Genomic DNA, 16,676 nt, shown 5'->3' on the forward strand with positions numbered 1-16,676 from the left:
TCAAACATTGTGCATTGTACTGAAAGTTACTGTAGTAAAAATATCTTTATACATCTTAAACAACTTAATACAATTATCAGTAATGAATTATTTATGCATTCTGATATCAATACGGGAAGGATAAATATAACAATCAGTATATTTCAAAGTTTTTTTGGCAAGAATTAGACGTTCTGGATGTGCAACAGAGACTTATAAGTAAATGATCATACATTAATATAAACTAATTAAATTAAATGTCGTAAAATGGAAACAAAGATCAAGTACAATGATTTTGCATTGGTTCTTATAGTAGTAAATATGTAACAAAGATATAACATTAAATGTAAAAATCATTGGACACGTCGTAGAATATATCATTATTTCGAGTCAAATTAGGTTTAATCTCGACCCCCCCCCCCCCCCCCCCCCCCCGCTGTTATCGATAAAATTTGCCGCACGGGTATGAATACCTTCCGACGCCCAGGGTAATTAAATAAACGATTATTGAATACTAAATCATATCTGATGAGTATAAAAATAGGTAATGAGATTTTAAAATATCTTAGTTAAAAAAAAACACCATTTATTTATCATTTTTCCGTAATCAGTTAATGACCCTTTTTGATATCGTTTAAATATTTAATTACATCAGAAGAAATTAATGAGCGCCGTGGCGCATATGGTAGCGCATTGGCCTACAGACCCAAGGGTCGTGGGTTCGGATCTCACGGCCGGCAATGATTTTTCTCCAAATTTTCTTTCTGTAAAATGCCACAAAAATTAAAATAATATCAATCCAGTAACAGTTCCTTCTCGGCTCGATACAAATTTGACAACATAAAATCAAGCATGCATTGATATATTTAGTATACACAACGTTCCGCTGATATGTATACATTGTACACAGCGTTCCGATGATATGTATACACATGTGTTGAAATATAGACAGTGAATACAAAGTACATGTATACACAGGGATTGGTCTTGTTCAGTTTATTATGAAATCGTGGGAATATATTAAACGATACAAATGTGCAATGGACCTCATCCTTTGACTTAGATTGTGATGCCTTTTTGTCGGCCTTAGACTCTGTTATTATTGCCGGTGTGGAAATCACTCCAAGTATTCTCATGATTAAGCTTTAAAATCATTACAAAGACTGCATGATTCGTTCTCCATGACTATGTATTTCAAGCACTGGTTTATTTTGTATAAAGGTTATCCTTTATATATACTTGCCAAATTAATTGCAATGGGAAATTCGATTTTAAATAAAATTCCAGCTTTTGCTCCAGCTTTTGCTCGCTTGAGATAAGTCCTATACAATGGGAAGAGTGGGAAAGAAATAGATATGAGGTACTTACCGGTATACATGCTATGAATTAATTTAAAAACAAAATAATTATTGTGAGAGGCTTCTACAATATATTTAAACGCACTGATTTTGTCACATGCCTCTGATGTACTATAGCCATGGTATCTATTTTTTATTATCCAAAATAGCTCCTGGACATTATCACAAAATTTATACTCTTTCACTAAAACATTCTACGGAAAAGAAAAAATCAACGGGACTTTTCATCAAGTACCCCCCCCCCCCCCCCATGAGAAAACATGTACACAAGATGAAATTATCCGTCGAAAAGTATTATTGTACATATATACCTTGATAACCACCTTACTATCTCCTGTTAAATTAAGAATTTTATAATAATTATTGGCTTTACTAATAGTATAATGATATAAAACATTTTGCACACTTTATTTATTAGTTGTTATAAGTACCCCCCCCCCCCACCCCCACCATTGACACTAAATTCATCATGTTTATAGTTAGATGAATAATCTATATAATAATACGGTGTTCAGGATGTTAAATAACTAATAGGATTTTCGAGTTCATTAAACGGCATTATACTTGAAATTCATGAAATTTCGACTGCTCTAATCGAAATATCTGTGTCCCGATTTGTCTAACTATTTCGACATCCGGTTTTCAACTCCATCGCTTGGTACTTGATAAGTTGGTTGGGCTAGTGTTGCTAAGTTTGTGTTTCTTCTGTCCATTTCCAAAGGTAATTCCATTGACTGCAAATCAGTTTCATTTTAAATTTATACGTCTATATATTCTTTAATAACTTCCAAGTGAAAAGCTAGGTAATGAAAAAAAAAACCAACATTTATTCTTGGACCGAATTTTCTCGAAATAGTGAGACCATAGATTTAAACTGTTTTAATATGCTATGATATTTAACAACAGAAGTTTAAATATTATATGTAATCTTTGTGATTGCATAAACCGTAAATTTATGCCTTTATTAGTGGATCATATAACATTGGTACATACAATACAGTTCAGTATTGATAAATATTTACAACCTGTCAGATTTTAAAGAATTTTATAATAAGCAGGGTAATACTTATTTTGAATTAGTTATATCTTTTAAACATAATTTACATAGTTTTCATGACATATTTTTAGGCAAATTAAAGGATGACAGAGCATACCTCTGATGCTGACACTTGTCATTTGAAAAAAAGGCATTTTTGGAAGACATTACCAACATCTGTGGATTATAATTCAATGCAAGAGAAAATCTAGAGTCATTAAACTAATGCAAACATGAATAAATCAGTCTCGAGTAACTTATTATTGAGAATCTGATTTATTTGCTTGGATTGGTTTAGTTAACATCACCCCATACTGTCTGCACTGTGAGTACTGGTATTTTAATAGATTGGTAAAATATTTTAGTAATTTTATATTATGAACAAATGGGATAAAATACCCCATGCATATGTGGGATAATAAATCCCATGACATCTATTTTATGGGATTAAAAACCCTAAACTGTTATTTAAGAAAAAAGTGGGTTTTTAAACCCCACATTATTTTCATGGGGTTTTCTGCCCCATGGGGTCTATTACAAAACCCCATGGGGTTTGCATGGGGTTTTCTGTGGGGTATTTTTTCCAAACTAAAATCCCATGGGGTTGGAACTTTTAAGTTCAAATATCTAAAAAACTATCTAAAAATGTTTCAATTTTTTTTCCATAAATTTATTTAGAATAAAAAACCCCACCATTTGGTACTAAACTTTGGTCAATAGTGTGTATGGAAAGAGGTGCGCAACGCCGGAAAAATGTCCATTCCGAAGTTGTCCGTCCCACTGTTCTATATCAAGCAATCATTGTATCTTAACATAATTTTAATCATATTTGCAAGAGCGACACGTTGAATGAAATCGGTCAAGTTTACCCATTTCCCGTTTAAAACTAGACAATTAGTCTCAACGTTTATCTTTCAAGTGTGAATACGATACGCAAACACTCCTCCCTGGTACATTGTATAAACATTCGATAGAAAAAAATTATTTAAGAAATAAACAACGTTATGTAGTGAACATGGCGTTATGAATAGCAATTGCTCTGTTGGCATATTCCATGATGCGCGCAAGCGCATCATGGAAAATATGCCAGCAGAGCAGTTGTTATTCATAACGCCATGTTCACTAAATAATCGTTGTTTATTACTTATATTTGCATTTTACCACTCGCAAATACCCTGTATTAGCCTAGACCTTGACATTTAGCTATTACATCAAAAGTAAACATTCAGACTGTAATGTATCTTTTTAATTCACATAGATTTGTTAACAGAATCAATGATATGTTATAACAGTAATTCCTTTAAATTGTTATCCAAAAAATGTTTTAATATTACATGTAAATACGTCAATTTTAATGGAGTTGGAGAAAAACACATGATGTATCGTATAGTGGTTTAAATCTATAACCTCATGGAAAAGTATATATAACGTTACACCTTTATGACGTCATAGTATACTGACAAAGCAATTGCGATTATAGAGAAATAATTGCAGCTCATCCGTATGGGCTTACAGTGGGAAAGAACAATGGAAATGCAAATATTTATATTTATTTATTATAATATAGAATAAATATGTACCGTAAATTATGAAAATATGTGTAAAATTCAAATTCAATGGATCAAAGTAACAAATTTACCTGTATCTAGGTTATTCAAATCGTACGTAAGGGAATACGATTACATTAACATCAACTCGTATGTAAATAATTTCGTGTAGTTTAAGCATTATCTTCATTTATCACATGTTTATCCCAATATACGGTGGATATCACTCATGGGATAAATTTTTGATATTCCACTGTGTGTTCTTACGCCACGTGACGTCATAGTTAATCATTACGTAGGTTTAGACGGTTGATTGACGTAGAATGAAAAAGTAAATAATTAACTCAGTTGAGGGGTGTTGAGATATAGATTTGAAACATTTAATGTTGTTTCAGTTATTTGTCATGAATTCATAAAAAAATGTTCGAAAATGAATGTCTGTTTGTTAAACTTCAAGGAACTTTTTTTCCATGCGTAACGTTGTTGACGTGTTGTAAATAATGTGTTGTGCGGCTCACAATCACAATTTTTACAGAAAAAGTTGGGATTAACAAAATACTTGGTAAAACATGTGATAAAAAGAATCTCTCATGATTTGCGATGGTATATGATTTTTATCCAACTCGTTGTGTGTTTTCTATCCCCTCGCCAAGGCTCGGGGATAGAAAACACACAACTCGTTGGATAAAAATCATATACCATCGCAAATCATGAGAGATCCTATATTTATCACATGTTTATCCCAATATACGGTGGATATCACTCATGGGATAAATTTTTGATATTCCACTGTGTGTTCTTACGCCACGTGACGTCATAGTTAATCATTACGTAGGTTTAGACGGTTGATTGACGTAGAATGAAAAAGTAAATAATTAATTCAGTTGAGGGGTGTTGAGATATAAATTTGAAACATTTAATGTTGTTTCAGTTATTTGTCATGAATTCATAAAAAAATGTTCGAAAATGAATGTCTGTTTGTTAAACTTTTTTTCCATGCGTAACGTTGTTGTCGTGTTATAAATAATATGTTGTGCGGCTCACAATCACAATTTTTACAGAAAAAGTTGGAATAAAAAAATACTTGGTAAAACATGTGATAAAAAGAATCTCTCATGATTTGCGATGGTATATGATTTTTATCCAACTCGTTGTGTGTTTTCTATCCCCTCGCCAAGGCTCGGGGATAGAAAACACACAACTCGTTGGATAAAAATCATATACCATCGCAAATCATGAGAGATCCTATATTTCTTTTACACTTAATTTTCTTTAACTTATGATAGAAGTGAATATTCGTTATGGAGACAAAACAATTAATTTTTGTATAATCCTACATGTATGTAATATATACTTCTATGGTACTGTACATATCGCCTTCCAATAAAACACAAACATATTGAAGAACAAATGAAAGCAATACGTGTCCTTAATTCTAATCTGAAAAATTATTCTTGATTTTGCGTTTTAATGGTGTAGAATCGTTCGATTGTGTGTTTTATCGTTATTGTTCGTGAATACTCATTTGGTAATCGTCCGTGTATCGTGCGGAATCGTTCGTGTATTGTGCGTGATCGTTCGTGTATTATAATCGTACGTGTTGCTCGCAACAATAACGTTGCTACCACTGTAGAAGACCTGATTTCAAAAAAATACATAGATGTTGTATATTAGAAACTCAAGCATTTTTGAAAATAATATTCACTTTAGAGTACCTGTATGCATAATCCGAATGGTTTATAACAAAATAGTTTCGCAAATGACCGATGACAAGGTAAGTAAATTTACGTGATTTAATTTCAATGAAAAAGCAGCTCTCAAGATATCAAAAGACCTTAACCTGAATTTATCGTGGGGGTGGTTGTATAAAGTGTAGAAAAATCGCAAGTTTTGATGCTATTGAATTTGGTAAAGTTTCCTAAAAGTTCCTTAGAATTCTTAGGTATCCACATCAGATTGATATCGCTTCTTGAATATACTGTTGCACGGCACTCTTGAAGTTTCTCCTTTACTGCTGTTAAAATTTTAGTAAGGAGTAGAGAAAAAAGCTTCATAATAGTAGCTAACAAACCAGTTTTTACTAAGTCCTAGTATGAAATGGAAATAAAAGTTTGTACACTTTTTAGTGAGAGTAATCTTTTGGTTTTGAAGTTTTTAAAAATATATACAATATCACTAACATATGTATGATGTATTACAATGGTAATCTAACAGCTATTTCAAATAGATAGGGGTGCCGTCAAAAGACTTCTTAATTTATATGTACCTTTTCTGAAACTCTTTTTATAAAAATCAAAGTACTGAGAGTACTGAAAAACGGGGTCTTGAAAGTTTGAATTTGTAATTGTCCTGGATTTCCTCGAATATGATTCCAAAATTTATGAGTTTGAATTACTTGTTACAATCTATCTTAATTCGGCTTTTTTTCAATTGTCTGATACTTTGTCTAAATTTTACTCAATCCTGGCCTTCGTAATTGTAGAAAATTGACACACGGTATAATATATAAAAAATAAGACCCCAAGGAAATTTTTAAAAAAATTACTACTAACCGGGAAAATCAAACAACTATATCAAAGTAGATGATTTTGATCATTAGATTTATTCAATTTTGTGATCCTAGGAAAAATCCTCAAGTCGGACGGTATCCGTAATAAAAGTTTTATGAAAACCCCGAAAACTCTAAAACTGCTGAAGTAACAATCAAAGAACATTTGTATACCGATAACAAACACAGGCACCTAACGTTAGAAATATTTTTTTTTACAATAAGATTCTAAGAACTTTGACAATAAAAAGATTTGTCACGGTCGCCATTTTGATTTTTAAGACCGACTTCTCTGACACGATTTTCTTCATTTGCGATTCATGCAAAATTAATAGGTAAAAATAAATCCGTTCGCCACTTACTACTTTTTGTGTTAACTCGTGCATCACCTACACGAATTACAATACAACCGTTCCTTTCATTAAAAATCATAAATTTGAACTTGATAGTGATCATGAACATGAACCTGTAAATATTTTAAGCATGTTTTATTTAAATATTATTTACAAAAACTTTTTATTTAGTTTTCAAATTACTTTTTTTAAACTTATTGACTTTCACATTACTTTAATCATCTAATGGTAATGTAATGCATTACTTCAAGAAAATTAAGTAATGGTAATTTAATGCCCTAATTCATGAAGTAATGGTAATGTAATGCATTAGTTTACAATGTAATTCACCCCAAGCCTGATTCCAACTAAGGCTCCAACTAAGCCGGAAAACATGAACATTAACATTAAACTTGGTTCTTCAATCGATAAGATCGTATATATTATATGATGTATAAGTCTTCCAAAATGTATTATCTAATATAGGTTTTGCTTACAATGCATTGTTTAAAATTTAAATTCAATTTAATCAACTAAAGAGCCAACAAACGAGAAGGCAAATTCAGACTTGTTTTTATTTTCTTTGTTCAAAATTATTTAGAGACGAACAGCAGTCATACCGCAAGTAGACTGGAAGCCAATGAAACACATATTTGATTTGTAAAACATCTGTGTATAACCCGTTCCGATTTTAACTTCGGCTTGCGCATGAAGTTTGGTAGTATTAAGGTGAAAGATTGTCAAAATAAAATTCACAACTTTTCAAAAATGGCACATTGCGTTTGGGAACTTTAATTTCTATTCCACCATCAACCTCTTCTATTGATTAATGAGCTCGTACACCAACTGAATCTTCATTCAGTTACGTAACTCATTCCACATTTGAACCCGAGCAAGAATATTTTGATCAATAAAACTATTTGTTTATTTTCTAAATAAAATTTTGTTTATACACAGAAGACTTAAAAAGATTTAATGCGTGTTTTATAATACATATTTACTGAAATGCATGAAACTTTCTGCACTATTTTTTACGCGTAGACTCAATTCATGTGTTCTACGCGTGCCTTCCGGTTTGAGACTTCGGCTGACAGTAAACCAATAGACGGGGTCACGTGACCCCGTCAAAAAAATGTTCGAAAGTCTTTTATATTTTTCAAATAAAAAAGAATGATTCCAAGGTTAATCAGGGAGTGGGAGGTTGAGACACAGCATTAGTACCAGACGTATTTTTTTCAAATGTTTTAAAACTATAACTGAATCTTCTCTACAGTGGTTATACTTTCGAATTTTTCATAGACAATATATGAATTCAATAATTGAAATCAAAGTTTTAAAGCTAAATTTAGTATACATAAGATGGATTTTATGAGTAATTAGAACACTTTTCACTTTTTCATCGAATCAGCAATTGCTTCATTTCTATTATGTGATGTGTTAAATCGTTAAGAATTTCTCTACCTTCACTGCGACGGTATATTTATACTGACAGCTTAGAGAGCCGAAAACAAAAGAGATGTACATGTAATATTTGGTTGGCGCGGAACTTTTGATCAGCCAATGAAAAAGTGGGTTATGTTCTTAGTAGTTAAATCATAAGTAAAATTAACAACTTTAGGTAGGAGCTTGGTCGCATTGCTTCCTCTGCCACCTTATTAATATTACTAATATTATTATTAAAATGGGAAAAATGTTTTCATTAACATAGAAGTATTTTTCACTCAAAATATTTAACATAGCTGTTAATTATTTTATCAACACTCTCGAATATCTTTACCGTTCAGCTTTATAAGACAAGATGTTTGATCTCAGGTCGAGCAGTTACAATTTGTTCTCATGAGTGTGGAACAAGTATATAAATCAAGGAAATTCGGTTAACATGTTATAAAAATTCTGAAAATAAATTAACTTTCAGTATAAAGTTAGGCATTGAATGTCCCTTGCACCGAGTACAATTTTTAAAATATAGTTGTATCAAACATATCATCATGCAAGTGTTTCATTGAAAGTATTCTTTGCATTCCTGTTAATGAACTGTATCTGATACTGTCAGACATATGCCCCAAATTATTAGCAATTTGATAAAATGTATCATATCAAAACATCTACATTATACATTAAGATTAATATCAAGTAAATTAAAGGTTAATGAAATTAAAAATAAATTCTGTTGGTACAGCTTCATAACAATAGGATTGTTTGAGATCGGGTATTGGGACTTAAGTTTTGGTAAACACAATTTAAAATCGTGGGGTTTTTGGGTAAAAATGTCATTGCAATATAAAAAATGTAAAAACAAGCAGCAATTTTCGGAAATGTGTCCATTTATGTGGCTAGAATGTCTACAGCATTTCCAAAATCGGCATTAAGGACCTCTTTACCTTCTCTTTAAAACGATGCCAAAATAAATATAGGGGTATCGGAACTACTTATAGCATAAAGAATGTCAAGAATTTGGGGGGGGGGGGTGCTATGTTCTAAGTCGAATAGTACGGGAAAAAAATTAATTGAATCAGTTATGACGTCGTAATGGTTCTCGCACCAAAAAGACACCCTAAAATCATTTACCTAATCGAGGCATTAAACGCATCATATGTTTCACAATTATCTGAAACGTCATCTTTACAGTTGACTTATCAGCAATTGATGTTAATGAAGTCTTTAAAATATAAATAATAATGTTAATTGCCTTATTATTAGATAATTAAACGATAAACATCTCAAAAGTGCGATAGCGTGTGTTTTTTTATTACCAACATTTAGAAAAGTCATTGTAAAGAAATGAGTCGTGAATTCGTCTTTCACTGAAAAGTTCGCAGCACTGTTAAGTTGTAGTTTTAAAATATCAATGGATTTAATCGTTCATAAACGGATGCATATATTATCATAAAACATTTATGAAAAGTTGTTTTATTGTGATATCAAAATGGTATTAAAGCAGCATTGGGAATGTCAGCTTCTGTGAGGCTCAGCGTGGTCCCCTGAATTGAATATTCTGTGAACTGTGTCAATAATTCCCAAATCGAGGTCACACACAAATATTAATATCGCAATAAGATACCCTTATTTGCATTAAAAATTTGAATGATAAATAAATTGTACTTAGCTAGACGATTCGGAAAACTTCCCGGTGCTTTGTAGTAACGAGTTCATTTTTTATTCGAATAAATATCAAATGAGCTCTTTTACGTCCTTTACGCTCTAAAAAACTTCATGCTCTAATTATAATATCTTTAGCTTATAAAGTACATGTATTATGAAACATCATGTTTTTTCATATAGACATATTTTATAAGTTAATCACATTCTGGTCAGCTTTCTTCTAGAGATGACGTCCCCAAGGGAATCGTACCATGGAGAAATTGTAACCACTGTTGTTTTGATGCACAAAGATATAGGAATGTATGAAAAAGAATAATGTCTTGTTCAGATCATGTCAGGTATTTTTTATATATGCATTGCTTGATTACTTAAAGGAACTTGGTCCCGATTTGAGCGTTTTTTCAATTATTTTGACAACCATTATATATTTAATCGATTTCATCAATATCCTTTGATTAATTGGCGACTAGTCAATTGTTCAGGTGAGGCTTGTTATTGCTTGAACACATTTGTTGTCTAATATTTGTCTTATCAATAAATAAATTGATTTATGTCATTAATCAATATACGTGATTATGTATAAAATTAAATAATAGCATATGAATGATCATTGAATAAGCTTTTTGGTATTAGAACAAATGTAATAAACATTTCAATACTGGTTAAGATTTCTTTAGGGCATGTTTTCTTTCAGAATAAACGTTCATGTATCTTAACTCTCTCCGATCCTTAGCAATATTCGATAACTTTTAATTACCCGAACCTATTTTACTTGTATCATAAATCTGCATTTATGTAGACAAATTTAATTAGTCTTTTACTGTTAATATTTCGAATACTGGTCAACAAACTGCTTGGATTTGTGGGTCCAAGGAGACCTACTGCGTAAGAGTAAAAGAGTTCGAGTCAGAACTGCACCGGTACAACTGGTTTTTTTCTTCCTAATTTGATCTAACTAATGACGTTGTCTGTTTATTTAAGAAATGAACTCAATGTCTACCCAAGTTATACTCGTATAACCTGGGTTGGGGCAATTTACGCTTTATAATCCGCGAAGCGGATTATAAAAAAGCGTGAATTGCTCCAACCCAGGTTATACGAGTATAACTTGGGTAGATATTGAGTTCATTCCTTATAATTTAATTTTCTTGAATTTGCTGTACAAATTGAGTCCGTTTTACTTTTAAAAATGATATAAATCTGTTCAAAATTCAAATGTAACGTCAAGTGAATTAGTACGTTGGTGCATTGTGACGTGTCTTGTGACGTGCAAACCAGGTTATACAAATTTAGCTAAATTTTTCTATCCAATCAAATGCCGCGTTACAACCAGAATTAAATTATTCTATCATATCCATAGTGGTAAAAAAAATTCGTATAATACATGGACACAATCAGTAAATTACTTTTTATTTCAGTACAGTTATAAAGTTTGAAGGATATAGAACATTTTATGATGAAAAAAAATTTAGGTTGAGGATCGGTGTACCTTAAGTTGTGCGAACGTTTTCTCCCAGGTTTCGGTTTATCCATGATACGATGATTCTGATACCGATGAATCTGTTCATTTATAATTAATTTATGAATTACAAAGAATTTAATCATTTGAATGTTTTGTTGTATGTTTGCTTGAAAAATTATACGCACTAAAGGTTAGCTGACTTTTTTAAAAAATTTAATCTGTTTAAGAACATTTTCATGTTAAAGGACAGGTGACACAATCACAAAAACATTGACCAACAAGTTAAATTGTGAGTGGGACACAATTTCTGCAAAATTTTCCTTACTACTCCCATCTGCTTCACAGCTATTGCTGAATTACTGAGCTGATAAGACGCGTGACCTCAATATGCATATCTGAAGCCTCTGAGATCGGAAACCTTCGGTGCGACGTAATAGCCGACACACTACCCATTCGCTGTATCTTTCACCCATAGGGATTTCTAACTTGATCATCAAAGTTTTGTTATAACACACTATATTCATCGCTTTGCAAAAACAATGTAAAATTCTTTAAATTAGAAAACAAAATTACTTTACCATCATCAAAAATTAAAAAATAGATATCTGATAAGTCATGATGTATCGGTACTGAAACAAGTTTTCAAGCACCACAGTCAACAGCATTGATTGTTTATCCTCTGGCATGTATGGTATACTTCAAGTAAATATATATTATAACGAAGCACTTCGAGAAAAAAGCTCTTATGCATTTCTATTGTAACCATCGATTGGTGAATTATTGTAATCATTTAGAAAATCTATTTTGCATTTGATTAAATGATTAATGACAATAAACCAAACCTAGTTATTGTTTGTAATGTGAGGTTATTTAAGTTATGAAATGGGTACTATAATTTTGATAACATTCAAAGTAATTGTACAATTTGGTTTTTCTAATTTATTCTTGTTGTTTTGAATTTGTTCAAGATATTTCATTTTCATCTTTGCTTGTGATATTGTTTGAATATTTTTACAAAAATTGTCACAAACCCAGATAATTTTTACAAAATAAATCCAAAGGAAAACTGTAAATAAATAGATAAAAATGAGATTACCTTTGTAGAAGGCCAGCCTTTTTTACATAGGACTTGTAGGGATGATCAGGATCAGGATCATAGTAAGCTTCTACATTAAACCTCTCAGGAGGAATATCCTGGACATGGTCTTCTCCGTTGACCAAGACTTTCCAAAATTCTTCAAGGTTCTCAGCACCAGGGAACATGCAACCAATACCCACAATGGCAATATCATTGTCTTCATTCATTTTAAAAGTAAAATGAATTGAAGATTTTCAAGAGTTTTTTTTACCATCATGCATCATAATTTTCCCTCAAACGTAAAGACGGATGATCTAACAAATCAAGACTTCCTCATTCTTTTATATGATATGGGTCTTCTGTCACATGACTTCATTACCATCTGATTGGTTTTAAGTACATTAAAAATTACAAAAGATTCTGTTCCGCCCCTAATACAGTAAAAAAAAAGAACTTTATCAATAATATTTTGAAAAATAAATAATCTTGAATTTTATCTTTATCTTTCTTTTTTTTTTGGCTGTTACAAACGTTACTATCTCTCCTGACGACAACAAAGTTGTGAATTCTTCTTAATGCGTAAAAGAGAGCCTCAGACTGATTAAAGGTATGTTTTTACCATTTGCTTTGATAAAACTTAATGATTATAAGAAAAGTGTATACAGTGCTCACACTGTTTTTTGTAATCCTATCACAAGGGCGTTGGAACATGGGCGACAGGATCAGCTGCCTTAGCCAAAATAAGTTTCCACTTTTTAAAATGAAGACTGAAATAAAATTTAATAACGCAGTTTAAAATGTGTTACACGAGTCTTCTATGCATCAATTCTTTCCTTATAATAAAATGAAACTAAACCCTTACAATGAAGATTCGATGAGATGTAATTCTGAAGAAAAATTAAAAGATAGTCCTTACCTTTAATATTCAATCAGATCCTTAAACAATATGATATAAAACAATATATCTTCGACTAAAATATTATTCTTCACAGGATTGCAAAGGCAATTCTAATAATAAAAAAAAGAAACTCCGAATTTAAGTACTATTAATCGATACTAATGAATTTGGTACTATTGAATATAGATTCCATATGCTTATTCAAGAGACGCAACAAAAATTATTTTTGCAAGGGGGCTATAAACATGAACTGCCTTTGACTCCTTATTTGAAATGTCAGAAACATTTTACACATGGAAACCTTTGTGAATACTTCATGCAGCAAATAGTTATAATCATTTTTGAAACATCTGGAGAAAAAACATTTTATTGAAAAATCCGTAATCTTCGGGTTCCTATTGATACCCCCCCCCCAAAAAAAAAAAAAATATTCGTCAGAAAAAGTACTCTGGGTCTGTTCTGTTCTATATACATATACGTAATATTTATACAGTGTAACAAAAATATTCAAAAGTGATGTGATTGTATTTAAATCAAGGTATTTTGTCCTTTATTGCACCACTTTAATTTTTTTACTACTTTACATACAAAACATATATGAAATATTAATATTATTCCGTCACTTGTTCATGCAACAAACTAAAAATGATTTAATCTAATCAGGCCAAGTATATTATTCACACATGTACTCTTTATATTTTAAAAGAAATTTCTTGCATGTAGTTTTACTACTTTGTCAATTTTATAAAATAAAAATGTATCTACCACTCTGATTTCTAGGGGATCGTCCCGAAAGTTAGCAATTTTTACTATGGGATCATATTGGAAAACACTAAATTTTCACGTTTTCCCAATTTTTTGTATTGCTGCCTTAGGCATCTACAGACTTTTCCTGTGTTTTCCTGATAACGACAAAGAGCACACGGCGGGTCTGACCGGTCAGCAGAAGATGCTCACTCCGCACCTGACCATACCTCAAACTTTTAAGAGGTCCGTGTTGCTCTGCTTTGTTTTTGTATTTCGTTTTAAGGATTTTTTTTAAGATGGTTGACTGCTTGTTATTGTCATTTTTCTTTACTCCATGATTTGGTCCAATATAAAAAGTTGAATATTGTGGTATATATTGGCTTATAAAAACTAAAATCTCAAACAAAAAACACTTTTAGAATGCTATTATGTTCCTTTTAATGCTTGCCAATATATATTATATTCAAAATTCTATCGCCATCTTAAATATATGAGTTGTTTTTGGCTTTATGCATACTGCAAATCAACTTTTTGCGAAGTTTGCGAGAATCTCATCGTCCCAAATATTTCTCGTCGCTAACCAGCCGTTGTCGAATGATTATAATGACAACCAGGGTCTGTATAAAGCTTACTTGCGAAAATTAGTCACAAGGCAGTTTGTTCTAGTAGATTGCGAAAAAAAATTGTATAAGGGTTGATTTGCAGTAATTTAAAATAGCGGGAAAAGACAACCCGTAAGTGCCATTTTAACATATCAGATTTCAGAAAATTACAATTTCTCAGTTAATAAAGTTACATATATTGTTAAGGTATACGTTTACTCAGAATGAAAAAAAATTATTCCACTGATGATAATGAAAAATCATCTATTGTGTGTTAAAGACCTATGATGGTAGTGCTATTTTTCACACTCCAAAAAGTAGGTCAATGACTTACTTTTTGAGTTAATGGCCATTTATATCTTTTGAAAATTTAAAGGTCATATGAAACGATATCCTGACCATATTGAGTTATATACGGGAATGAGTTCATAAGTGCCCATTTAATAAGACTGACATTGTTTTTTGGATATTTTATGCAAAATGTGAGCGCCACAGTCGATCAAAATTACTTAATCGGGAAAAGGAACATTGACTTACGCGGCTTACCTCCCTTGCTTATGACGTCAGTAAGACCCAATCGCCTTATAAAGCTATGTTGTGAATACAAATATCCATGTCATTTTGCAGCATTTTAAAAGAAAAAAAAATACTATTTTATATAAAAACTTGTATAATTATACAATAATCAACCCGACAGTATTTTTTCTCTCAAGAAATGAAATCGTGTGCGTTTTTATTTACATGTAATAGCGTGTACATAATGATATTCAGTTTCGAGACTGCAGGGAGAATAAATGATTTTCTTCATAGATCCACATACAAGTATAATATAATTTTAATATAGGCATATTAATATGGTTTTTTTTTTTATCTTTTTAATGAAATTGACAAATTCAAAAATAAATCTGATCGTTTTTTCCCATTTGCACGTTCATGCAATTCATTAAGATTATTTTTCTAAACAACTTGTAGGCCTCATTGTGCCTCATTCGCTTCACGATTATATTGTTTGTTTCACTTTCAAATTCACAAATATGTTACCATTTAATTATTTTTAGTCTAAGAGAAATTTCTTCAAATGTTTTGTTTTTGAAACGTGTACGTGAATGTGCGGTGTTTTGATTTTAAGACGTGTATGTGCGGTGTTCACTCACAGATCCCTTTTATCTCACTTTCTTCCGCAATGTTTTCTTTCGTTTTTGTATCATTATTGATGCTTGTTCTTAATAAAATCTGTTGATTATCTTCACATTCGTTCACAACTATTTTTATCAAACAACCGATTTTTTTTACTGATACATTTCTAAATCCTTAAATGCCATATTTCCGCGATCTATTTTAATAAAACGTTAATACACGTGTACACAAAGTATTTCTAAAGATATTGCTACATGTATATATCAATAAGTCAGAAATTTATATTATTTCGAAATAAAATTTAAGAATAATTTTGCGGCATTTTAAAGCAGCTCTTAAATACAAACTATGTACACAATGCCTCAAACATTTTCATTGGCCTGCCTTATATACTTTTTTATGTGACAAAAAAAATTAAATCAATTTAAATGCTTTAATTCCCTTTAAATGTAGCTCAATCATTATACTGTGGAATCATTAAATTTCGTGGGGGCCAATTTTCGTGGATTGCTTAAATTTTACAGGTTCGTGGGGACGTAATTTCGTTTATTCTCTTAAAACTACAAAAGATATATGACTTTATTACTCTAATTTATTAATTCGTGGAGGATATTAATTCATGGATGAAAGGTACCCACGAATTCCACGAAAATTGAGCCACCACGAAATCTAATGATTCCACAGTACGTACCGAAGAAGAAAATGATGTTTCTATTTCAAAAGGATAAGGATAATTCATTAATCAGATGTAAATGTTGGAGCATTTCTATCGTTAAATTTCCACTCCAGTACGGGATCTTCATCATGATTTTACTTTTGTGAGAAGCTGATATTAGATTCATTCATTAAC

General features: G+C 31.2%; 1 protein-coding gene across 1 annotated transcript in view; it reads right to left on the minus strand.

Annotated features, from left to right (window-relative positions):
- LOC128175575 (phenolphthiocerol/phthiocerol polyketide synthase subunit C-like) overlaps positions 1-12,669 on the minus strand; it is a 30,144-nt gene extending 17,475 nt beyond the window's left edge. The window contains exon 1 of the mRNA XM_052841327.1: positions 12,461-12,669. Coding sequence (XP_052697287.1) covers positions 12,461-12,669 — 209 coding nt within the window. The remainder of the gene's footprint in view (positions 1-12,460) is intronic.
- Positions 12,670-16,676: the final 4,007 nt, after the last annotated feature.

This window comes from Crassostrea angulata, chromosome 3 (assembly GCF_025612915.1).
Source record: "Crassostrea angulata isolate pt1a10 chromosome 3, ASM2561291v2, whole genome shotgun sequence".
In the NCBI taxonomy this organism is placed as follows: domain Eukaryota; kingdom Metazoa; phylum Mollusca; class Bivalvia; order Ostreida; family Ostreidae; genus Magallana; species Magallana angulata.